At 43.7% G+C, this 27,272-nt stretch overlaps 1 protein-coding gene across 1 annotated transcript; it reads right to left on the minus strand.

Moving 5' to 3' along the window:
• Positions 1-4,906: 4,906 nt before the first annotated feature.
• On the minus strand, positions 4,907-26,736 carry BPNT2 (3'(2'), 5'-bisphosphate nucleotidase 2). Its single transcript, XM_044294562.1, has 5 exons — positions 26,276-26,736; positions 16,120-16,282; positions 11,402-11,497; positions 10,090-10,251; positions 4,907-5,986 (listed from the first exon to the last, which is right to left on the minus strand). The coding sequence occupies exons 1-5, from the start codon at positions 26,624-26,626 to the stop codon at positions 5,721-5,723; spliced, it is 1,038 nt and encodes a 345-aa protein (XP_044150497.1). The 5' UTR covers positions 26,627-26,736; the 3' UTR covers positions 4,907-5,720.
• Positions 26,737-27,272: the final 536 nt, after the last annotated feature.

Here is a 27,272-nt window from a genome sequence, read left to right on the forward strand (position 1 = left end):
TGTATAAACAATGATTTGCTGCCCAGGAACAATTATTTTCTATAGGGACAACCGAACCCATACAGCAGAGGCGATTGCTGCATGTACATCCAAACCTCATCTCCGCTAACGATGAGGCGCGTATCCGTAACGTCTGCTTTGTACCTGATAAGCATGTACAAGGACCCCAAGGGCCACACATCGACTAGACCTGGAGCGCCGCAGTAAGATCAGTGGGGTAAGGAAAGCGTACACTTAAAGTCTATTGCGACCCTAAGCAGAGTTCCATGAAGAGGGCAGGGAGCTACTAGCTTTGCCAACTTCCTCTATTTTTCTCCAGAATTTCCATATGGATCCTTCTTCCTTTCATCAGGGCTAAGTACAGAAAAAAAAACAGTGAAGATGGAGGGTAGCCTTGTAACTAGGGATGATTGAACCAGAATTTACGGGTTTGGATTTGGCGTTCGGGCGGAGTAGGAAATCCACTATGGATTCCGTTACAACGGAATTGGTAGATGGAATGCAAAATGTAAGCCTTTAACACCGAACCTGTGAAGTTTGATTTCGCTCATCCCTACTTGTAACCTCTTTGCCTGCATGTTTCTTGTCCCATCTGGGTGGGGCAGTCTTGGGAGTGCTGTAGTGGGTAGAAGACTTGGGAAATACTTATACCTCTATGAATTTAGAAGTCGAGATGAATGTATGAGAGGTATTTAAACTGCTTCTCCATGAGCTCACTCTGCCGATACCGAGGAGAGGAAGGCAGTAGGGAAGTTACTGAGCATGTTAGTTGATCTCTGAAAGAATGAAAAATTGGACCAGAAGGATAAAACAGCATGTGGTGCTGTTAGAGAGGAAAATTTTATATCTAAAATATATAAAATACCTTACAATATTTTCAATGCATGTATAGTATAGTAATACTTTATTTGAAATGCCCCATTCTTTGCTTAGAAATACTTTTTGTGGCATAATCCCTTTAACACAACATATTAATATAAACCAATACATCTCACTCAGCAGACGGCAAAAGGAATCCCATCATCCACTGAGGCAAATATGGTCTGGTGGCTCTTGAAGACTAATGGGTTGGCACAGACAGGCTCCCCTTCCTTCAACACAGTGCAGGATCCGCAAGGCTTACAGTCTGAAGGGCCAGCTGAAAATCTCTCACTGCCAATTTTTAACGCCCCTGGCTCTTTCTTCCATGAGGTTCCTAGACTTTATAAGGAATCCTCCCTACCCCAGTATGGCTTCCAGACAGTGGAAAAGTCATTGACACTGACTGCTGTGAATCCAAATGTAAGGGGAACTGCCTGAAAGGGACTTTGGGCCTATAGGACTTCTGATGTTTTGATTCCGGCAAGCAGACCCCTGACCTTCCTCAGCCCTGGGTGTGAACACAAGTGATAATTCCTGGAGAAGTACACGCCTCAGGATCTTCCATCCAGATGGAAAGAAACCTGAAATGGGGTGTGGAGGGGGTGTGAACATTTTTATCTCCTCAGGTTTTCTGTCCTAAGATGGGTGCTGACAGGAGAAATGGAAAGAGATTATGTACATGTAAGAAACATACACACTCTTCCTCCCATTGGACCCACCTTTGCATTGAGCATTAAAAAAAATAAAAAATGTTTCGCCTCATGCACAACCATATCCACTTTCTTTACTTCTATGGGTCTGCAAAAAACCCCCAAAAAGACAGCACAAATTATAGAACATGTCCTATTCTTGTCCATATTGTGGACAAGAACAGCAATTTCTAGTAATGGGACTGGAAAAATGCGTATTGCACACAGCCAGTATCCATATTTCCATATTTTGCGGCTCTGTGATTTGCGGACCACGATACAGACACTCATGTGCATGAGGCCCTTACACTTCCAGACTATTACTTGGTCAGGACATCACACAGCTTGAGCTGTTGTTATTCACTAGGACACGGCTCTGTAGGCAGGGTTGCACTAGATGCGATATTCTACCCAATAGCCTTAGAGAGTGTACAGTCATGTGAAAAAATTAGGACACCCTTTGAAAGCATGTGGTTTTTTGTAACATTTTTAATAAAAGGTTATTTCATCTCCGTTTCAACAATACAGAGAGATTAAAGTAATCCAACTAAACAAAGAAAACTGAAGAAAAGTCTTTTCAAGATCTTCTGTAAATGTCATTCTACAAAAATGCCTATTCTAACTGAGGAAAAAGATAGGACACCCTCACATGTATTCCCTCTTAAATTGGCTCAGATCTCACACAGGTATATCACACCAGGTGCACATAATTAGTAGATCGTTACTCTGCATGTTGAATGAGGCTTGCCCTATTTAAACCTCAGACATTTAGTTTGGTGTGCTCCTGACTGTTGAAGTGAGAGTGAGCACCATGGTGAGAGCAAAAGAGCTGTCAGAGGACTTCAGAAAAAAGATTGTAGCAGCCTATGAGTCTGGGAAGGGATTTAAAAAGATCTCAAAAGATTTTGAAATCAGCCATTCCACTGTCCGGAAGATAGTCTACAAGTGGAGGGCTTTCAAAACAACTGCCAACATGCCCAGGACTGGTCGCCCCAGCAAGTTCACCCCAAGAGCAGACCGCAAGATGCTAAAAGAGGTCTCCAAAAACCCTAAAGTGTCATCTCGAGAACTACAGCAGGCTCTGGCTACATGTTGATGTAGAAGTACATGCCTCTACAATCAGAAAGAGACTGTACAAGTTTAACTTGCATGGGAGGTGTGCAAGGAGGAAACCTTTGCTTTCCAAGAGAAACATCGAGGCCAGACTGACATTTGCCAGAGATAAAGTTGACAAAGACCAGGACTTCTGGAATAATGTTCTTTGGACAGATGAGTCCAAAATTGAATTATTTGGACACAACAGCAGAGGACATGTTTGGCGTAAACCAAACACAGCATTCCAAGAAAAGAACCTCATACCAACTGTGAAGCATGGAGGTGGAAGTGTCATGGTTTGGGGCTGCTTTGCTGCAGCAGGACCTGGTCAGCTCACCATCATAGAATCCACGATGAATTCTACTGTGTATCAGAAGGTGCTTGAAGAACATGTGAGACCATCAGTTAGAAAATTAAAGCTGAAGCGGAACTGGACCATGCAACATGACAATGACCCAAAACATACTAGTAAATCAACCAAAGATTGGCTGAAAAAGAAGAAATGGAGAGTCCTGGAATGGCCAAGTCAAAGTCCAGATTTGAATCCCATTGAGATGCTGTGGGGTGACTTGAAAAGGGCTGTACGTGCAAGAAACCCCTCAAACATCTCACAGCTGAAAAAGTTCTGCATTGAGGAGTGGGGTAAAATTTCCTCAGACCGATGTCGAAGACTGGTAGATGGCTACAAGAACCGTCTCACTGCAGTTATTTCAGCCAAAGGAGGTAACACTCGCTATTAGGGGCAAGGGTGTCCTATCTTTTTCCTCAGTTAGAATAGGCATTTTTGTAGAATGACATTTACAGAAGATCTTGAAAAGACTTTTCTTCAGTTTTCTTTGTTTAGTTGGATTACTTTAATCTCTCTGTATTGTTGAAACGGAGATGAAATAACCTTTTATTAAAAATGTTACAAAAAACCACATGCTTTCAAAGGGTGTCCTAATTTTTTCACATGACTGTATGTGATGAATGGATGGAGCCAAAATATACTGGCTATGAGTGACTGTATATAGCCAAAATATACTGGCTGCAGGTGAATGGTTGTGACCTATATACTGGCTGCAGGCTATATAAATACGCTGGTCTGAACACTGTACTATATTAGGGTGTAGTCATGCCCACAGGGACTCCACTCTGGTAGAGGCAGTGCGATCAACTGTACGTAGCATTATACGACCTATGAACTAGGTGGTACAACCACATCTAACAGGATCTCTTGTAACAAACACACTTTTTAGCCCAGTCCCTCAACTGCACAGAGGATTTTTGTTACCCTTCTCTGTGCATTTCGGAGACTGGTTGCCTGATGGTCACAGACTGTGACACATAGGCTTTTTGCTCCCTTTTAAACGGACTTTAAATAAAAGGTTTTGTTTTTTATTTTTAAACGTTCATCAGGCTGTGAATTTCACAGGACATCACACAGCTTGTCTTACATGCAGTTTTCAGCCCACATTTTGTTCAGTACAATCGTAGTCACAGGTTCCAACAGAAACCGTTCTAGAGATGATCATTTTGTTCCATTCATAATTGCAATGACAAAATGTCGCTAAACCGCAACAAATGCCAAAGTCAAATGTGATTTTCACTATCTGGTAACGGTGCGGTTTTTTGTCACCTTATGGCAGCCATGTGTCAAAAACTCCTCAGCTCACCCTAGTTCTGAACCTGCAATATGACAAGTCTGTAGGTTGTAATAGGCAGCCATGTCTTTCAAAAGCTGATCTTGCTCACCAACCATTTCAAGCTAAGGCTACTTTCACATCTCCGTTTTTTTGCTGGATCCGTCGTGGAGCAGCAAAAACGCTTCCGTCATAATACAACCGTCTGCATCCGTTATGAACAGATCCGGTTGTATCATCTCTAAAATAGCCATGACGGATCAGTCTCTAAAACCATTGTAAGTCAATAGGGGACAGATCTATGTTCTTTTGTGTCAGAGAAAACCGATCCATCACCGTTGACTTACATTGTGTTTCATGCTGGATCAGTCTTGCTCCGCATCCCAGGACGCCCTCAAAAACGCTGCTTGCAGTGCCTTTGTGTGCGTCGCGGGAACGCAATGAAACAGAACGGAATCCATTCTGGAGCACTCCGTTCCCTTCAGTTCAGTTGTGTCTCCATTGACAATGAACGGGGACAGAACTGAAGTGTTTATTGCGATCAGTCATAGGGAAAGTAGCCCAAGTCCTAATGCATTCTGTAAGACCGCTCCTCTCGGCACCAACTTCCAGAAAAACACCTCTCCGCTGTGCAATCCATCCCACAAAATGTCATATCTTTATTTTATCTCCACCGAAAATGTAAGCGTCTGTGGTTGCAAGAACACAACGCAACATAATAGGCATTGGGGGTGGACAGGCATAAATAAACATAAAAAAAACTTAATACAACGGCAGCCAGAAAGAAGACATGGAAAAACTGGAAAAGGATGAGAACAGGAAGCATTTCACATAGTATTACGGTAACTGTTCCGTGGAGATTGTGTCTATTGCTCTCGACTGCTGGCAAACACAAGGCCATTTCACATGGATTAGATCATCTGTAGTGCGATACTCTGGAGTCCACATGCTCCCAGCTGAAGGAAAATCGTACCCTTATTGTATTTTTATAATCATTAATAAAATCCTTAAAAAACAAAAAAAACTAATGGAGCGCCCATCTTATAATCCAGTAATCTGCAGCCGAAAAATACAACAACGTAATTTTGCATAAATTAAAAGTGACAAATTAACTTGTGTGATGTGAAGCAAAAAGGCACAATGCTTATTCAGTCAGGAGTGGAAAGAATGCAATGTTCTTGTATTTAAAATAAGATTCACTCTATATCCCAAAATCTCTGGTAAATCCCAATCTCCGTCATCCATACTAAACCAGCGGAGTCGTTCCAATCAAGCGTGCTCGTCCTGGTCTCCGAGCTTCATCCACTCGGACTTATACAGCAAAAAAATACTTTAATGTCGAGTCTTTAGTCATATGCATGAAAAGACATGGAGGCTGTGCCATGACAGGCTTCCTTCCAGTTCCCGTAAACACACGAGTTTTATTGATGTACATACAAACGTTTTTTTGTTTTTATTTGGATGAGATTTTCGAGGACAATTTTTCAACAAGGGCAAGGTGGTCCATCGCGATGCTTGCAAGCAGCCCGCCCTCATTTCCATCCGATCCTGTGTAAATAATGTCGTCTCCTTTAAGAGTAGTCATGTGACCGCCTAGTGCACTTAGGATAGCATTTCCGGCACATATGTCCCACTTCTTGATGTAGGTTTTGTGGATATAAACATCAGCCGTTTCTTGGTCGGTGCCTGTGACGTCAAGCAACGAAAGAACTTTGTACCCTGTAAAACAAGTGATAACGCTTTAAACTAGCGGCATGCGTAGAGGAAGGATTAGCGGACAGGATATGGCTTTTCCACACGGTCCCTAAGGCTATGCCCAAATGCTGTGGATGCCGTCAGCTGGAAATGTGTTACCAGTAGATATCAATGTATAGCTTACTCCGTACACACATTCTGCTTTGCAAGGGTTCATGCACATGGCGGCAAGTGTGTTGCGTTCCACAAATCGCGGATCCTGGTCAAGTGCATGCCACCATTTCTTTTTTTAACTTCAGTAGAAATGTCCTGTCCTTGTCCACAAAATAGACAAAAATAGGACATGTTCTATCTTTTTTGCAGGGCTGGGGAACGGACAACACATGGTGTCCTGTCCACATCTTTTGTGGCTCCAATGAAATGAAGAGGTCTGCAACCGATCCAAAAAAAATAAAAAATTATTATTGATCGGATGCAGACTAAACATACGGTCGTGTGCATGAGCCCTAAATAAGGAACAATCTGGCTCCATCTATTGACTGCAGACAAAGCCATTTAGCACAGCTACACATCAGCACTTTTGGGACGGTTTGTCCAGGACGGTCTTGCTCAACCTGCGGTCCTCCAGCTGTTGTAAAACTACAACTCCCAGCATTCCCAGACAGTCTCCAGCTATCAGCCTGCAGCAGGGCATGGTGGGAGTTGTAGTTTTACTACAGTTGTAGGGCCACAGGTTAAGCATCAAGTGGATTTATCATGGGCATCAGAAATGTCCATTAAAGGGGTTATCTGAGTTCATTTTTTTAAATGTGCCTATACCCATTTATTACCGTTAAGCTGCAGCTTCGATCCTCCTCTCGGTGCTTGTGCAGATGGCTGCAGAGGTGACTTGCTGTATACCACATGTGACTCTTGCAGCCAATTACTGGCCTCAGCCATCCTCATACTGTGTACCTCTGAGGCCAATGACTGGCTGCAGCAATCAGGAGCAGTGTAAAGACACATCACTGCTGCAGACATGCACGTAAACACTACCAAAAGGACTCGAGATGCGGCGTTGAAAACAGGTTAGTATAGGCTCCATTTTTACTTTATGACAGTTCGGCCTCTTTCACACGATCGTATGGCTTTTTCAGTGTTTTACGGTCCGTTTTTTGTTTCCGTTGCGTTTCCGTATAGCATATACAGTATACAGTAATAACAGAAAAAAATTGGTCTGGCATAAAATTTTCAATAGATGGTTTAGCAAAAACGGAACGGATACGGAAGACATACGGATGCATTTCCGTATGTGTTCTTATGGAGCCACGGAACGTGATTTGCGGGCAATAATAGGAAATTTTTCGTTCTGTTAAAATATAGAACAACAGAAATACGGAGACAGAATGCATACAGAGTACATTCCGTTTTATTTTTTGCAGAACCATTGAAATGAATGGTTCTGTATACGGAACGCAAAAACGGCCCTTAAACTGGGAAAAAATAAAAAAACGTCGTGTGCATGAGACCTTAGTGGCAAATTTCTAGTTAACTCAGACAACCCCTTAAGATTCACTGGTATACAGGAATTGAGGGAAGGTTTACAAGGCTCGCAAACACATTCATAGAAGTCTTTTTCAGGATTATGGGAGAACCACTGTGCATGCTGGGAGACCCTTGCCCGGAAGATCAGACCCGACTCTAGTCGGGTCATTTGTATAATATACTTGTAAACTGTACTTTTCTTTATTTATTTAACATCTTTTATAAAGTATATTTAGAAAGTTTTCCAATAAAATATCTAGGGTCATCCTTAAAGGGATTTTGCAGTTACACAAAAAAAAAATATATAAATAAAAAAATACATACATCATGCAGTAAACTTGACTGCTGGTGTTAAGTCAGATGATGATGTTGAGTGCATTTTGACTCCTCCAGCATAACTGCAATCTGTGACCTGCACCCCTTATTTACATCCCAGAGTGCCTGTAGTATCAGGTCTTTGCCTCTCCTTCCCCTTCCAGCTGGTTCACCAGGTATCCAAGCAGGGTCCGCAGCCTCATTAGTATTCACTTCGATGCAGTGAATACTAATGAAGCTGTGTTGGATATGGGTTGGGCTCTCTTCCAGCACAGACTGTTGCAAAACTACAACTCTCAGCATGCCCAAAGCTATCAGCCTAAACAGGGCATGGTGGGAGTTGTAGTTTTACAGCTGGAGGGCCGCAGGTTGAGCATCCCTGATTTAGCTGATCTTCAACAGGATTTAAACTCTGTATGTCGGGCAGAAGAGTTACCATTACACTACAGACCAGCTCTGTTGGAAGGGCCGAGTTTCCTGTGCTTAAAGGGATTCTGTCAGTAAGATTACGCATATAGATCTGATCCTGATTACATGTTATTGGAATTCTCCTAAACTTTGCAGTGATGGCTAACCTTGGCACTCCAGCTGCGGTGAAGCTACGACTCCCAGCATGCTCCATTCATTTTTATGGAATTCTGAGAACAGCCAAGCAAGTGTGCATCTTGGGAGTTGTAGTTTTACTACAGATAGAGGTTAGCCATCACAGACCTATAGCAAGTCAGAAATATATCAGTATGTAAATTATGAATGCTGTAGTTTTGCTGACAAAAATGATTACATATGCAAATCACTTGTATGGGAGCGATCCGTCCCATTGACATGAATGGGAAGGCTTGGGTGTAATTACACCTGCTCACTGCTGCAGATGCAAAAGGTGAGCAGGTAAACAATGAAGAGGAGGCAGCGCTGCCTTCTCGTCAAACAGCTGATCGGCGGAGGTACCGGCTGTTGGACCCCCCGCCGATCTGATATTGATGACCTATCCTGAGCATAGGTCATCAATAAATATAAACTTGGACAACCCCTTTAATAGAGGTTTTAGTGATCCCAATGTTCCCTGCTGAGCTGAACATCTAGCAATTTTATTCCAGAAAAAAAAAACTTAAAGGAGTATTCCCATCACAGACAAATGGGGGCATATTGCTAGGATATGCCCCCATTGTCTGGTGGGACCCGCACCTAAAATGAGAACAGAGCGGGGAAATGAACGGAGGTCGCACTGCGCATGTGTAGCCGCCCTGCAATCATTTTTACGGGGCCGTCGAAAATAGCCAAGCGCTGGCTCTGCTATTTTAGTCTTCCCCATAGAAACGAATGGGAGCAGGGGCCGCTCCCATTCACTTCTATGGGAACAGCGCTTGGTGGTGGATCCTGCAGCCACAGCTCTCCGCACTCAGTTATCGTTGTAGGGGCGCACCTATCAGACAATGGGAGCATATCCTAGCAATATGCCCCCATTGTCTGTGATGGGAATACCCCTTTAAATGTGTATGACATTAATATACTACAATTTTCGATACGATACCTCAGCACCAGACTAACACCACCACACACCATGACAAAAGCAGTTTAGGACTGTTCTTTTAATAATTACATTTAGTGTACATTTTATATATACAGTATAAATAAAAGGTTAAGTTTTACTACTGGTCACAAACAGGGTCTTTATAGCCTTTCGGCTATCGGATTGTATACAGGGCAGAGCCTTACAAGCCTCACCACTCCTCAGATGTAGACGATGTCACCAGGATAGGGAACCAATGCAGTGAAAAATGGTCACGTGACCACCATGGAGCCACTATTAGTAAGTGATAGACAGAATACCCCTTTGTGTGCTACATGTACATACCCATGTGAGAAAAGATAGATGCTCTTCAGCACCCTTCCAAGAAAAATAGTAAAAACACATTAAAATGATAACACTTCATGGCCAGCGTAAGCCTCATTGACATCAGTGTTTCATGTGCATGAGCTGGACGTGTTCTCCGCAGACAGCACACATACCCATTCATTTTAATGTGTGTATTCACACATCTTTTTTTACCACAGGCCGCGTTTTTAGCATGGATGTATGTTCTATTTTGTCCGTGTTCACAGATCTATCACGACCATTATACTGTATATAATGTATAATATTTTTCTTGAAAGACTGCTGAAGAATCTCTTTTTACCTATACCATTGGCCAGTCTGGTGTTTCTCTCCCAATTGGAGTCAAATGCCTTCGTAAAATCGCATGGCGAGCCGAAACTAAAAGTTTATTTTTTCTACTTTGGACACAACATACCTGACCCTCCAGCAGATATAATTTTAGTCTGGTTGCCAAAAGTCTGAAGCGTCACTTCTTTTACTGCCCCTGAATGACTCCGGGAAACAATGATGGTTGGGGTTTTCTCATTGTAAGAGGCCCGTCTCTTTGTATTCGAGCCACCGTCCACCATGGCCCAAGCTACGAAAGGAAATGAGGAATAATGGAGATTTTAGAAATAAATCTTAAGAGCAACAACAACAATGCAGGTAACATACAAACAGCAGTGAAATTACAGATTATGATCAATTCCTCAGGTTCTTAAAGGGGTTCTCTTGCAAATACTACATATTGGTGAGTTTACCCGTCAGGCTGCTCAGCCATGATGGCATGTCATAGGCAGGATCGCATCATTACCATCTATTGTAGAGCACAGCCCGCTCACTCCTCTAGGCAGCTCTGCAAGTGGTGGCAACCAGTCCTGCTCACATTCTAAGACAGGTTGCTGGTAGCCATTTTAAATAACTTCGAATAAAAGGGAATGTTAAATGGGGTTAATGATTGTTCCCAATAACTGCCCAGTGTAGATAAGTCAAGCAACTCAAGACATAAAATGACCATTCCTTAGCAGGATGTCCCCTTGTGTCAACAGGAGAAATGTGGATGTGTTTGCCATGTATGTTGGAAACAAACAGAAGTACAAACGTTAGTTCCTAAAAATGACTGAAAGACCCTTAAAGAGGACTTTTTTTTTTAAATATCGCTCCTATGCCCCTCTGCAGTTTTCCCACTCAGTATGTCAATTCTGAGCATCGGTTCAGGGAGGAGGAGACGCCAGGGTTTCTCAATGGGAGTCTCCTTCTCCCTGGCTGTGACGCCCATTGATAAACCCTGGCGTCTCCTCCTCCCTGAACCGATGCTCAGGATTAACATACTGAGTGGGAAAACTGCAGGGGGGCACAGGAGCAATATTTATAAATAAAAAACACATTAAAAAGGTCCTCAAAAGAGTGTTCATTAACTAGTTCTATAATTGATCAGCAATTCATCTGCCTAGGTATAAAGTGCTACGGACTGCCCAGGATCAAGAAGAAAGGGTCTGCTATGGACTGAATTGGCCTAAGGACTCCTGCATAATAGAAACCAGATAGATTTTGTTCCCCATCACTGCCCCAAGTCACCAAGCCAAATCACCATGTAACCCTTGTCTTACCCAACTCAGCTACAGGCCACGTATCAGTAATGTAAAGCATTTTAACGTGTAAATAGTCACATTTACAGTCAGTCACTGTTATACATAAAATGTTAAAAAAATAAAATAAAAATAAAAAGGTACAAAATAAAAACTCACCAGTATACCCTGTGAAAGGTTTATGTATCACACCTATAACCGGTTTTCCATTCACAGCAACGCACACCATGGTAGTCACATAGTTAATAAGATTCTCTGGAAAAAATAAATAAAATAAAAGGGTCACCATGAATGATAACATAGACAACAGATGTAGTCACAGTAGTCCCCTTACTCTCCCCTGATGCACCCTTTACATATCATACACTGCCTGTCCAAAAAATAAATAAATAATAATAATAATAAAAAAAACAATAAAAAATAAAAATCGCCACCTGGATTTAACTAAGCAAACAGTTATGAGCCTCCTACTGGGTAATTACTGCATGGGCGATTATCTTTCAGCTGGCAACAAGTTATTTAACCCCAACTGGTGCAAGGAGTTGCTTCTCATTTCTTAGGCTACTTTCACACTTGCGGCAGAGTGATCTGGCAAAATGTATGCCAACTGATGGCATTTGTAAGACTGATCAGTCTTAAAAATGCCTGGTCAGAAACATGCATTGAAATGCCGGATCCGTCTTACCGGTGTCATCTGGCAAAACGGATCCGGAATTTATTTTTTTCACCTTTTTTTTTCGGTCTGAGCATCGGATCCGGCATTTTGAATGCCGGATGTGGCACTAATCCATGGGAAAAAATGCTGGATCCGGCATGTCTTCAGGTTTTTTTTGGCCGGAAATTAAAACCGCAGCATGCTACGGTTTTTCTTTTGCCTGATCAGTCAAAAAGACTGAACTGAAGACATCCTTAACTGATTACTCTCCATTCAGAATGCATAGGGATAAAACTGATCAGTTCTTTTCAGCTATAGAGCCCCTACGGAACTCTACGTCGGAAAAGAAAAACGCAAGTGTGAAAGTACCCTAAAACAACCATCTTGTGGTTGTGGAAAAGACGTTAGTCTGTTTGAGAAGGGTCAAATCATTGGCATGCATCAAGCAGAGAAAACATCTAAGGAGATTGCAGAAACTACTAAAATTGGGTTAAGAACTGTCCAATGCATTACTAAAAACTGGAAGGATAGTAGGGACCCATCATATTCGAGGAAGAAATGTGCGGGGGAAAAAAATTCTGAATGATCGTGATCAGCAATCCCTTAAACCTTTGGTGAAATCAAATCTAAGAAAAAACAACAATAGAACTCAGGGCTATGTTTAATAGTGAAAGTAAGAGCATTTCCACATGCACAATGCGAACAGAACTCAAGGGATTGGGACTTAACAGCTGTGTAGCTGTAAGAAAACCACTAATCAGTGAGGCAAACCAGAAAAAAAGGCTTCAATTTGCTAGGGAGCATAAAGATTAGACTCTTGAGAAATGGAAGAAGGTCATGTGGTCTGATGAGTCCAGATTTACCCTGTTCCAAAGTGATGGGCGCATCAGGGCAAGAAGAGAGGCAGATGAAGTGATGCACCCATCATGCCTAGTGCCTACTGTACAAGCCTGTGGGGGCAGTGCTATGATCTGGGGTTGCTGCAGTTGGGAAGGTCTAGGTTCAGCAACAGTATGTTCTCCAAGAATGAGGTCAGCTGACTATCTGAACCTACTGAATGACCAGGTTATTCCATCAATGGATTTTTTTCTTCCCTGATGGCACAGGCATATTCCAAGATGACAATGCCAGGATTCATCGGGCTTAAATTGTGAAAGAGTGGTTCAGGGAGCATGAAACATCATTTTCACACATGGATTGGCCACCACAGAGTCCAAACCTTAACCCCATTAAGAATCTTTGGGATGTGCTGTAGAAGGCTTTGTGCAGCATCATCAATGCAAGATCTTGGTGAAAAATTAATGCAACACTGGATGGAAATAAATCTTGTGACATTGCAGAAGCTTGTCGAAACAATTCCACAGCGAATGTGTGCCGTAATCAAAGCTAAAGGCGGTCCAATGAAATATTAGTGTGTGTGACCTTTTTTTTTGGTGGCAACTTTTTTTGGACAGGCAGTGCACAGGAGCGCACTATGACCTACACTGTGCACCATCAGGAAGAGTGTGCTGGATCTCCTGAGTGGCGGTGCTGTCCAGAGCAGGAGACGCAAATTGTTTCATTTATTTTTTGACTGATCTGAGGTCTGATGAAAAATATATATTTTTTATAATTTTCCTCCTCTAAAACCTGTGTGTGTCTAAGGGTACTTTCACACTAGCGGTTTTCTTTTTCGGCGCCGAGTTCCGTCCTAGGGGCTCAAATCTGGAAAAGAACTGATCAGTTTTATCCTAATGCATTCTGAATGGAGAGCAATCCGTTCAGGATGCATCAGGATGTCTTCAGTTCAGTCTTTTTGACTGATCAGGCTTTTCAGAAAACCGTAGCATGTTGTATTTTTACCTCCGGACAAAAATCCAGAACACTTTGACTGAACGCCGGATCAGGCTTTTTTCCCTATTAACTTGCATTAATGCCGGATCAGGCGCCATGTGTTCCACCAAACCGGATCCGGCTTTTGTTTGTTTAAGCCGAAAAATGTATAAATGGCAGATCCGTTTTTTTCCAATGCATTTTTTCATTGTGATCAAAATCCTGATCAGGATTCAAATGTAATCCGTTTTCACACGTTTTTACGGATCCGGCAGGCAGTTCCGGCGACGGAATAGCACGCCGGATTCAAACAACGCTAGTGTGAAAGTAGCCTTATAGAGCGAAAAATACAGCATGCAAGTTGCTAATGATGGCTGCTCTGGGCATAGCAGCTCTGCCAACGGGAGCACAGTTGTGACTGCAGTGCTGACATTGTAAGGCCTTATTCACAGACGGACTGTAAACCAGCAGATGCCATACATGTTTCATGGACCATTTATAGGAGATACTCTGAAAAATAAATGTTTAGCTTTGCAGCGTCAGTGGAACACGGATGACACATGGGGAGCAAAAAATACACACACTGATTCTACACAGATGAATCACTGACCATCTTATCACGGATTTCATCACAAACACGGAAGTGCGAATAAGGCTTAAAAGGGGTTGTCTAGCCGTTAATATTGACGACCTATCGTCAGGATAGGTCATCAATATATGATCGGTGGGGTCCGACACCCGGGATCCCTGCTGATCAGCTGTGAGACGAGGATGCGCTCTATGAAAGGGCTGCTTCCTCGTCAGTACACCAAGTCTTGACTCTTGTGCAGTGTAATGACAAGTATCCACTCCATTCAAGTTACTGGAGCGAGTACTTGTCATTACACTGCACTTCCATGTAATGAACAGTAAGCAGCACTCTTCAAACAGCTGATGGGTGGGGGTGCTGGGTGTCGGACACCACCGATCAGATATCGATGACCTATCCTGACGATAGGTCATCAATATTAACAGCAGGACAACCCCTTTAACTTTGGGAGTTTTTTACTGACAGCTCCATTCTTCAGCGCTGTACTGTATTAAGACCTGTAATAAGCCCAGGCGATAATATTACTATAAAGAAAGGGGGAGGGAAAAAAAAAAAAAAAAAAAGCACTTCACTTTTTTAAAATATAAAAAATAGTGCATACTAATAACTTCATATAAGTAAGAAGTAAAAATAAAGCCACGGCTAGTAATGTGCAGAGAAGTAAAATATATAATATTCCCAGTCCTCACAGGTGGGTGAATTACGTCCTCTTTTACTTTTAGGTTTCATGCACACGACCAGATAGTTACATAATTAATACAAGTCCAACCAAGGGATAGGTGGGGACATTTCTCATCCATGTGCTAGCCACATTTTTTTTTAGGGATAGCACACTGGCCCATTCAGTCTATGAAGTCATGTAACCACCTACAGTTTTTTTGCAGATCCGTGTGGCTGTTACACAAATTATAGAACATGTTCTGTTCTGGTCTGTATTGCGAACGAGATCCTTTCTATTGATGGGAGTAAGAAAAATGTGGAAGGTATTCAGATTTTGTGGTCTGTAGCATGAAGCCTAAGGCCTTACGCACACACCCGTATTTTAAATGGCATATTTTGCAGACAGCACACTGCTTTATCACCAGCGAGTTGTACACTCCGGACTCTGAGCGCGAGCATAACCCAGCTCCGGTCCTGCAGGGTCACATAGCATTGTATTGATTTATGATGCTATGTAACCCTTAGAGGTCTGGAATGTATTAGATAACAGTGACAGCATTATGTCACTGTTATCCAATACATTCCAGAACTGTAAGGGTTAGGCTTAGATCCGCACCAAGTGTGAAAGTAGCCTTACATAGCATCATAAATCAATAGAATGCTGTGTGACCCCGGCAGTGCTGGAAGTTCAGGACGGGTGCTGTATACTTATACTCCGAGAGCGAGTTGTGCACTCTGGACTCGTGTCAAAGCAGCCACACTGTGCGACTGTTCTGCAAATGATACAACATAGCCTATTCTGGTCTGCATAGAGTACGAAAATATTCCTATTAACAGAAATGCAAAAAACGTGGAATGCATATGGAAGTTATCCGTATTTTGCAGATCCATGGTTTGCACCAAAATACGGCCACCTTGTATGCAACAACATTTACCTTTCCAAGAGGTCCTGGTTCCAGCACCGCAGCTACCATCTCCTGGACCAGAAGCATGACATATACATGCACATCACCACTGCAGGCCAGTGACGTCAGATCCCGTGGTGTCGCGTGCCTGAGCACTGAAGCAGGAGAGACAGAAGCTGTGGCACTGGACCCGCGATCATTTAGACGTTTTAGTTTTTTCCACTCTGCAAACTGAGGCTATAAATAAGGCACATACCTGTATACTCCTGAGTTGCATCCAGTGGATCTATCCATATAGTGATACTATCTGAAGGAACCAGCTTTGGATTCTTCACAATTTCTTTTATCTCACTGGGTATGACACGATCCCAGTAGATTTCCTCCTTGTCATCGTCACCAAGATGCTCTTCACTATTTACCTTAAAATAAACAAGTAACTGGAAGTTACCAGATGGGAAAAGTGGAAAATACAATGTGAAAAGGTTTCATGGACCTTAAAAAAGTAGCATTACTCACCCACACTGATCCCTGCTGCTCTCAATTTCTTGGTCCTAGGTGGACACGCAGGAAATGGTTTGGAATACCTGCTCAGACAGTCACAGACATCACTGGCCAAAGTGACGCACCTCAACCAGCGATTGGCTGAGTGGGCATTCCAAGCCATGGGAACAGCGGGCACCACAGCAGCGGTGTAACTGCAGCAGAAGGGGGATTAGTGAGGGCGAGTAATGATTCTTTTTATATTTACTACTTTCTAGATTCGAGTCCCACTTGCATCATGCAGTGCACATATTGGCTCGTCAGCCCGGATGGGGATCAGGTGGCCCCATTCTGAAAATAAAGGGTACATGTATACGACAGTGTAGTCTATATGGATCTTCCTGTGCATTTTTCTGCACTAAATACACACCAAAATCTGGCAACATGTGGATTTTGCAGGTTTGAGCCACATTTCACCTTTTGCATTGCAAATCCACACAATCAACATGCTGCGCATTTCAAAATGCGCACAGCTAGACAATCCACTCGTGGAAAATTACGGACTGTGTAGATGAGATTTTGAAAATCGGGTACTATATTACACTGAAGATTTTCTGCATCAATGTCTAATATGCACCATGTGCATGGGGCCAATGGGGTGCTGCATATCCTGTGGATATGCTGTAAATGTCTAAGAAGATGACCTGGCTTGCACTGAAAACTATTTACATATGATTAAGTTGACTAATGGAATAGCTAACATAGTCGTCGTGTTCCAACGTGTTTAGTGAATTCATTTTTGGGATTTACTTGCAATAAGTAGGTCATAAGAGTCATTCATCAACCATACGCCACATACATACCGGCAATCACAAACCTTAATGATATTCCTATGCTGGCCATAGACATAACAACTGTTCCCCTGACGCCATCTTCACCAAATCCCTGTCCTGGAGAGAAATAAGTGACCACCGGCTTCCTCTGGGTAAATAGAGGCCTAGACATGTAAAAATCCAACATGTGTAATCACTCTTTCCCTCCAAAGGAGATTTTTGTGGACTACTGGGCTAATTTGACCGAAATCGGATTCTGTCAACGACTATCTGATGTCTATGGCCAGCATTAAAGGGGTTGTCCAAGGTAAAATAAACTAAAGGCCAGAATGAATTTAAAGGGGTTGTCCAGTCCATCAATATCGATTGATGGTGGCCCCACTACCGGCACCCCCCACCAACCGTGCAGCAGTGCAGTGCAATTACACTTTTTTTTTAACTCAATGCAGTTAAACACTGAAGAGGGCGCCGCGCTTGCATGAGCTCTACAGACCCTTCAATCTGTTAACTGTGTGTGTGTGTGGGGGGGGGGGGGGACCGATCTGATATTGCTGACTTATCCAGAGGATATCACCTGTTCACTGGCACACCGTTAGGGCTCATGCACACGAGCGTGGACTGCAAAATACAGATCCGAACCCCAAAAAAATACAGATGATATACGCGTGCATTCCGTATTTTGCGGAACGAAACAGCTGGACCTTTATAGAACAGTAAGTCTGTAAGGCAGACAATAATAGGACAGGTTCTATTTTTTTGCGGAATGGAAATACGGAAACGGAATGCACACAGAGTACCTTCAGTTTTTTTTGCGGACCCATCAAAGTGAATGATTCTGCATCCGGTCCGCAAACAAAACAAAAAATAGAAAACACTGAACGGACACGGAAAGAAAATACTTTCGTGCGCATGAGCCCTTACAGCAATAAAGATCTAGTCCCCGCTCCTTCCAGTCCCCTGTGGACCAGAAGTCGTTACATCCGTCATCACATGCACTGCTGCAGCCATTTATTGGTCTCAGGGGTGATGCATCCATAAGCTTTTTGTGTTTCTCCTCTCAAATATATTCAGGGCCTTAGTAGATTTTACCATGGGGGTCAGACAACCCTTTAATCTACAGCTTCATACAGATCTGTTGCTAGAAGCCCCCAACACAACACCAGTATTCCAGTAATATTTCACAATGTCCTGGATGTAGTACTGATTGTAGTGTAGCATTTGGCCGTAATAATTTTTTGCCAAAAAGGCACAAGCACCAAAAAGTTTCAAGTTATCCCCCATACACAGGATAGGGGATAACTAACTGGGGACCGACCACTGATCCCAAGAATGGGGGTTTCTGTTCCTCTGTCCTTATAGAGCGGCAGACCGCACAAGTGTCCCCGATACTCCATTCATTCTCTGTGGGACAGCCGGAAATAGCAGACCACTGACCATAGCTATATCCAGCAGTCCCATAGAGAATAAATAGAGCGGCATAGCGCATGTGCAGCCTGCCGTTCCATTACGGGTCCCAGTGGTCCTTGTGGATAGGGGATAACTGGAAACTTGGCACAAGCCCTTTCAAGTTCAGGATTAGACAAAAGGGCCTACCTCTACGGCGCCACACTCAGGGGTGAGATTAGGATTGCAGTACAGTCCAATCACAGAGAACCTGAAAGACCCATTACAGTTCAAATGGATCAGTCAGAATTTGTGGATATCATCTGAAAACTGTCATATCTGTCAGTTACGTACAGGCGAGTGTTAACAGTGCCTTAAAGGGGTTTAATCTTGATGACCTAGCCTCAGGATAGGGGGTCCGACATCTGGAACCCCAGCCGATCAGCTGTGTCTGCTGTCAGGGGAAAGTTGTAAACCACTATTCATATTAAAGGGAACATGTCGCCAAGTTTATCTGCTGTGATTGGACTAGTACTACATATAATATCCATTTTTTATTTTTCTACTGCCCCTCGTTCCTCCGCTGTCAGCACTCAAAGCTGCACTGAAATACCTGGATTGCTGTGCTACCACAATGGAGAGGACTCCTGTACACAGCAGTCCCAACAGTGTATTTCAGTGCAGGTTTAAAACCCGACATCGGGTGAACAGGGAGCAGTAAGAAAATAAATAGCAATCTGGACTCCTTTTCTGCAGTACTGCTCATGTATTACCACAGATAACAGTCCAAGATGCTGGTAACAGATTCCCTTTAAAGAGGACCTGTCCCCTCTCCTGACATGTCTGTTTTAATAGCTTCATGCCTTCCCCGTGTAATAACAATTCTGGAGCATCTATTCTTATGGCTCTATGTTGTGCCATTCCTTTATTATTTATTCTAGAAGTTATGAATGAATTGCTAGCAGCCTGCAGTAAGGGTACAGAGGGGAGGTAACCAGTTGGGGGGGGGGGGGTCCTGCACAGTCTGACAATGGCAGCAGTGATTGGATAGAGTGAGTCTGTGCAGGTACCCCCCCCCCCCCCCCCAACTGGTTACCTCCCCTCTGTACCCTTACTGCAGACTGCTGGCAATTCATTCATAACTTCTAGTAGAAATAATAAAGGAATGGCACAACGTACAGACATAGGAATAGAGGCTCCAGAATTGTTATTACACGGGGAAGGCATGTCAGGAGAGGTGACAGGTCCTCTTTAACCCCTTCACGCATTGTCACATACATGTACATGAGGGAATGCGGTTTCTTGCTGCATCCCCACGTGCATGTATGTGATGAGATCGGGCGGGAGCAGGAGCTTTCAGTAACAGCCGGACCCTTGCTGCATCTGCCAGCATCACTGAGAGCAGCGCGATCCATGTTCTCTGATACTGGGCTGTGCAGTAGCACAGCCTAGTATTGATAAAAGGCAAATCCCGGTATCGTATCGATACCGGGCTTAAAGTATCAATTGGGTATTGAAAATTCGATACCCGAAACAACCCTAAATTCCAAGCTATCAAAAAGACATACAGTACAGACCAAAAGTTTGGACACACCTTCTCATTCAAAGAGTTTTCTTTATTTTCATGACTAGGATTCATACTGAAGGCATCAAAACTATGAATTAACACATGTGGAATTATATACATAACAAAAAAAAGTGTGAAACAACTGAAAATATATCATATTCTATGTTCTTCAAAAGTAGCCACCTTTTGCTTTGATTACTGCTTTGCACACTCTTGGCATTCTCTTGATGAGCTTCAAGAGGTAGTCACCTGGAATGGTCTTCCAACAGTCTTGAAGGAGTTCCCAGAGATGCTTAGCACTTGTTGGCCCTTTTGCCTTCACTCTGCGGTCCAGTTCACCCCAAATCATCTCGATTGGGTTCAGGTCCGGTGACTGTGGAGGCCAGGTCATCTGGCTCAGCACCCCATCACTCTCCTTCATGGTCAAATAGCCCTTACACAGCCTGGAGGTGTGTTTGGCGTCATTGTCCTGTTGAAAAATAAAATGATGGTCCAACTAAACGCAAACCGGATGGAATAGCATGCCGCTGCAAGATGCTGTGGTAGCCATGCTGGTTCAGTTTCTATTTTGAATACATCCCCAACAGTGTCACCAGCAAAGCACCCCCACACCATCACACCTCGTCCTCCATGCTTCACGGTGGGAACCAGGCATGTAGAGTCCATCCGTTCACCTTTTCTGCGTCGCACAAAGACACAGGTGGTTGGAACCAAAGATCTCAAATTTGGACTCATCAGACTAAAGCACAGATTTCCACTGGTCTAATGTCCATTCCTTGTGTTCTTTAGCCCAAACAAGTCTCTTCTGCTTGTTGCCTGTCCTTAGCAGTGGTTTCCTAGCAGATATTCTACCATGAAGGCCTGATTCACACAGTCTCCTCTTAACAGTTGTTCTAGAGATGTGTCTGCTGCTAGAACTCTGTGTGGCATTGACCTGGTCTCTAATCTGAGCTGCTGTTAACCTGCGATTTCTGAGGCTGGTGACTCGGATGAACTTATCCTCCGCAGCAGAGGTGACTCTTGGTCTTCCTTTACTGGGGCGGTCCGCATGCGAGCCAGTTTCTTTGTAGCGCTTGATGGTTTTTGTGACTGCACTTGGGGACACTTTCAAAGTTTTCCCAATTTTTCGGACTGACTGACCTTCATTTCTTAAAGTAATGATGGCCTATTCAGTAGGACTATCAGCTGTGTATCCACCTGACTTCTCCACAACGCAACTGATGGTCCCAACCCCATTTATAAGGCAAGAAATCCCACTTAATAAACCTGATATGGTCTTCACTTCACAGGTGTGCCCTTTCAGGTGACTACCTCTTGAAGCTCATCAAGAGAATGCCAAGAGTGTGCAAAGTAGTAATCAAAGCAAAAGGTGGCTACTTTGAAAAGCCTAGAATATGACATATTTTTATTTGTTTCACACTTTTTTGTTATGTATATAATTCCACATGTGTTAATTCAGTTTTGATTCCTTCAGTGTGAATCTACAAATTTTCATAGTCATGAATAAAAAATAAAAAAACTCTTTGAATGAGAAGGTGTGTCCAAACTTTTGGTCTGTACTGTATGTACCCCAAAATAGTACCAGTCATCTCTTTCTGCAAAAAATGAGACCCTACCTAAGACCAACGCCCAAAAGATTAAAAAAAAAAATGGCTTTCAGAAGACGGAGACACTAAAAGATTATTTACTTTTCTTCAAAAATGCTTTTATTGTGTAAAACTGAAATAAACGTAAACAAATTAGATATATTAGGTATCATCGCGTCCGTAATCTGCTCTATAAAACTATCACATGATCTATCCCCTCAGGTGAACGCTGTAAAAAATTTGCGGATGCGCAAAACACAGACACCGGCAATATGCGAGCCGCAATTTGTGGACCGCACATCGCCGACACTATAATAGAAAATGTATTTTCTGGTCTGCGGACAAGAATAGGACATGTTCTATTTTTTTCAGGAACGGAATTGCGGATCCGCATCCTTTCCAGCCCCATTAAAAGTGAATAGGTCCGCACAGTTCCGCAAATTGCGGAACAGATGCAGACCCAAAAACATGATTTTCTTTTCAAAAATGCTTTTATAGTGCAAAACTATCACCGCGTCCGTAAAAACCTGCTCTATAAAAATATCACATGATGTACCCCCTCAGTTGAACGCTGTTAAAAAACTTAAAAAAATGGTGCCAATATAGCTATTTTTTGGTCACCTTGCCCCCAAAAAGTGTCATATTGCATTATCAAAAAAATTTAGGCAGAAAAATTTAAGGCCTCTTTCACACTTGCGTTGTCCGGATCCGGCGTGTACTCCACTTGCCGGAATTACACGCCGGATCCGGAAAAACGCAAGTGTACTAAAAGCATTTGAAGATGGATCCGTCTTCAAAATACTTTCAGTGTTACTATGGCAGCCAGGACGCTATTAAAGTCCTGGTTGCCATAGTAGGAGCGGGGGAGCGGTATACTTACAGTCCGCGCGGCTCCCGGGGCGCTCCAGAGTGACGTCAGAGCGCCCCATGCTCATGGATCATGTGATCCATGCGATCACGTCATCCATGCGCTTGGGGCGCCCTGACGTCACTCTGGAGCGCCCCGGGAGCCGCACGGATGGTAAGTATGCTGCTCCCCACTGCACTTTACCATGGCTGCCAGGACTTTAGCGTCCCGGCAGCCATGGTAACCATTGAGAAAAGGCTAAACGTCGCATCCGGCAATGCGCCGAAACGACGTTTAGCTTAAGGCCGGATCCGGATCAATGCCTTTCAATGGGCATTCATTCCGGATCCGGCCTTGCGGCAAGTGTTCCGGATTTTTGGCTGGAGCAAAAAGCGCAGCATGCTGCGCTATTTGCTGCGGCCAAAAAATGTTCCGTTCCAGAACGGAAGACATCCTGATGCATCCTGAAGGACAGACTGTCCATTCAGAATGCATTAGGATAATCCTGATCAGTATTCTTCCGGCATAGAGCCCCGACGACGGAACTCTATGCCGGAAGAAAAGAACGCAGATGTGAAAGAGCCCTAAGAAATGTAGCTTTTGGAAAATGAAGACACAAAAACATTATTTTTTTGTTTTCAAAAATGCTTTATTATGTAAAACTGAAACAAAGAAATACACATATTTGGTATTGTCGCGTCCGTTTCAACATGATCTATCCTACCAGGAGAACGCCGTAAAAAACAAAAAATAAAAACTGTGCCGCAACAGCCATTTTTGGGTTGCCTTGCCTCACAAAAGCGTAATATCGAGCAATCAAAAGTCATATGTACCCCAAAATAGTACCAATAAAACTGTCACCTCATTCCGTAGTTTACAAAATGGGGTCACTTATTGGGAGTTTATAAGGGGGGGGTCTTCAAATGTGACATGGCAACTTAAAATTATCCCAGTGAAATCTGCCCTACAAAACCCATATGGTGTTCCTTTCCCTCCTCTGCGCCCTGCTGTGTACCCATACACCAGTTTACCACAACATATGGGGTGTTTCTGTAAACTGCAGAATCAGGGTAAGAAATATTGAGTTTTGTTTGGCTGTTAACCCTTGCTGTGTTACAGGGAAAAAATAGATTCAAATTTTCCTTTCATTCTTGTAAAAAACCTAAAGGGTTAACAAAATTTGTAAAATCAGTTTTGAATAACTTGAAGGGTGTAGTTTCTAAAATGGGGTCATTTATGGGTGGTTTCTACTATATAAGCCCCACAAAGTGACTTCATAACTGAAGAGGTCCTAAAAAAATAAAATGACGTTTACAAAATGATGCAAAACATGAAGTAGACATCTGGGAAATGTACAGTAACAACTATTTTATGGGGTATCACAATCTGCTTTAAAAGCAGAGACATTCACATTTCAATGGCAAATTTTTCCAAATTTTCTGTACATTTTTTATATATATTTTTTTTATAAATAAAAAAAGGTGAAACATATTGACTCAAATTTACCACTAACGAAGTACGTCACGAGAAAACAAATCTCAAAATCGCTTATATAAGTAAAAGCGCTCCAGAGTTTTTACCGCATAAAGTGAAACATGTCAGATTTGCAAAATGTGCTGTAGAGGTGGAGCGCCGCAGAGACTTATAAGTCGTAGCCAAATAGTAGAGAATTGCGGCACACAGTCTCTTATCTGCAGTTAATAATGTTTTATTGGTATTACATGATCCAGCCCATCATGATCATAGACCACTGAAGGCGGCCTTCAATGGCCGAAACGTCCGGTCACTATATCTATTGAATGTGATCACTTTAAATATCCTAACATATAACTGGATCATGAACTTTATGTCATGTAATACCAATAAATATCATTAACTGCAGATAAAGGAGACTGTGTGCTGCAATTCTCTACTATTAGATTTGCAAAACGTGGCTTGGTCTTGAAGGGGTTAAAGGGATTCTGTCATGAGATTTTACCCCTATAACCTAAACATATGCTCATGTCCGTACTAATAACATGAATCCTACGCTGGCCTTATTAAACCTGCTTGTGGCTCTATTAGCCCAAAAAACAGGTTTTTATAACCTGTCAATCACCTAAGGTGCCCAAGGGGACGTCCGTTAATACAGGGTGCCTAGCCGCACCCATCGCCGTCTGGTGCCCAGCGCCGCCGCCCTTCCTGTCTACAGTGCCGCCTTCCTCACCTCAGCGCCGCAATCCTCCCGTCCGTCTGCCAGATCCCGCGCGTGCGCACTAGGCTCAGCCTGATGCGCCCGTGCGGACTCCTGGCAGCGGCTTCATTGAGCGAAGTGCGCATGCGCTGGCCTGATGCGCATGCGCACTTCACTCAACAAAGCCGCTGCCAGGAGTCCGCACGGGCGCATCAGGCTGAGCCTAGTGAGCACGCGCGGGATCTGGCAGAGGGACGGGAGGATTGCGGAGGCGGCGCTGAGGTGAGGAAGGCAGCACTGTAGACAAGGGCGGCGATTAAGATAAGGAAGGCGGCGCTGGGCACCAGACGGCGATGGGTGCAGCCGGGCACCCTGTATTAACGGACGTCCCCTTGGGCACCTTAGGTAGGCGATTTTGGGCTAATAGAGCCACAAGCAGGTTTAATAAGGCCAGCTTAGGATTCTTTTTATTAGTCCGGACATGAGCATAATGTTTAGGTTATAGGGGTAAAATCTCATAACAGAATCCCTTTAAGGTCTTCACATGGGCTGACTGAACAGGCAATTATCGGGAACCATTTAGCTCCTGATACTTAGTGGAGGTGAGAGCTGTGTTTATTTCGTGCAACTGGGATCGCTCATCTTCATGGAGAGTCATTGTTTTTTGGGCAGCAGATCACTGGATTTTGGTGTCTGCATCAGCGATGCTTTCCTCTGATGCTGGTTCATCGGGTGATCAGTGGCAATTATCAGGAACGAGTGTTCCTAGGAATGCCCCTTCCCCATAACTGCTCCCATCTTTGGCTGTGTAAAGGGGTCTTTAGATAGACAGTCAGTCAGTCTCTGACATTTAAATGTTCACGACCATCTGTTTTGAAATCTGTAAACCGCGGACACCTTCCATGTGCAATGCACATTTTTCTCAGTCCCATTAATAGAAATGGCTATTCTTGTCCACAAAATGGACCAGAATATGAAATGTTCTATACTTTGCGGGACAGATATATAGATGCGAACAGCATGACTTTATTTTTTGGCGGACCCCTGGAAATTAACGGGTCCGTGGGCAAGCCACAAAAAATGTGCACAAGGCCTATGTGGGACAAACTACAAGGTTTCCATTCATTAACTGACAGCAAGCAGAGGTTTTTAAATCTATATCAGAAAGTCCAATTTGTCACTATCCAGGTAATGTAGAATTGCTGACGGAAACCCCCGTGACATAAGTAACCATGGAGGTGACATCACAAGGCCTAACATTTTTGGAAGCTAGGATACTTGTATGTACCCATTGTACAGAATGTGGCACAGACAGCTCCACCTGCAGGCTATATGACAGGGATGCCAGCTCACATCACAGGGCCCCAGGGTACTGCCAGCTGCAAGGGCCACACATAAAAATGAAAGCAAGTGGATAACCAATCAGATCGCTACTCTCATAACTCACGCTGTGGTTAAAAACATAAGAAGTGACCTGATTGGATGAGAGACCCGGCTTGCGCCGCTACAGCTATGACGTCACCACGGTCCTGTCCGCACTCACTTGTACCCCCGGGAAGGAGTTCTTGATCAGATTCGCCATTTTCCGGTTAGACAGCAGGTCCCCGCGGGTCATCTTCTCATCCGCGCCCTCCCGGGTCTTGCTCTTCGTGTTCTCGTTCAGCTTGTTGCTCTCCCGCACAGCCTTCACCTCTACACCGCCCAATTCTGCAGCCCGCACCGCCACCGCCAGCAGCTCCCGCAGGTCCACCGTGTCCCCCGCCCGCTCCCCCAGGAGGAAGGCGGAGAAGCGCCAGGTGAGGAACCCCGAGTACACATGGTAGAGCACCCCCAGCCCGAGCAGACAGAACACCCCGACGCCCAAGGGGGACAGGCGGATGCCCATAGGCGCCATGTCAGTGCGGAGAGGATGCGGCTTCTGCTGGCTGGATGACGTCACGGGCTCGGCGTCCCCGCAGCCTCAGTGCTAACGTCTGCAAGTTACGGCTTGTGTGTCCCAGTATATCCGCGGGCGGAGCGCCACCTAGAGGCCGCGCAGCGCACTACATCCGGGTCATGGGTGGCAGCCGTGGACACGTCTCTCAGCAGCACACAGCTCCACAGACTTCTGCTGTCTGCACCTCAGCCGTGCTAGCCCCCCCCATATCAAAAATTTTTAACAAAATATGTGCAGTTGGTTAGATCTTTGTTAGATCAGGTTAGATCAATTGTTGTTTGCGTTAGATCTCATACAGAAGTAGAGATATTAACAGTTATTTGCAGGGGGGGCTAACCCGTCATCAGCCCCCCCTTATCAAAAAATTGACCAAACAATTAGCTATTTTGGAAGATATTTGTTAGATCAGGTATGATCAACTAGTTGTTTTGTTAGATCTCACATAATTGCAGACTTATTAAGTGATTAATGAGGGGGGGCTAGCCCCCCCACATGCAATTTTCATGTAAAATTTTATGCAGACCAATAGGCCTTCGTTAGATCCGGTAAGATCAAGTGGTTTCAACGTTAGATCTCATATAATTACAGAGATATTATGGATATT

This window comes from Bufo gargarizans, chromosome 5, assembly GCF_014858855.1.
Source record: "Bufo gargarizans isolate SCDJY-AF-19 chromosome 5, ASM1485885v1, whole genome shotgun sequence".
Taxonomy (NCBI): Eukaryota; Metazoa; Chordata; class Amphibia; order Anura; family Bufonidae; genus Bufo; species Bufo gargarizans.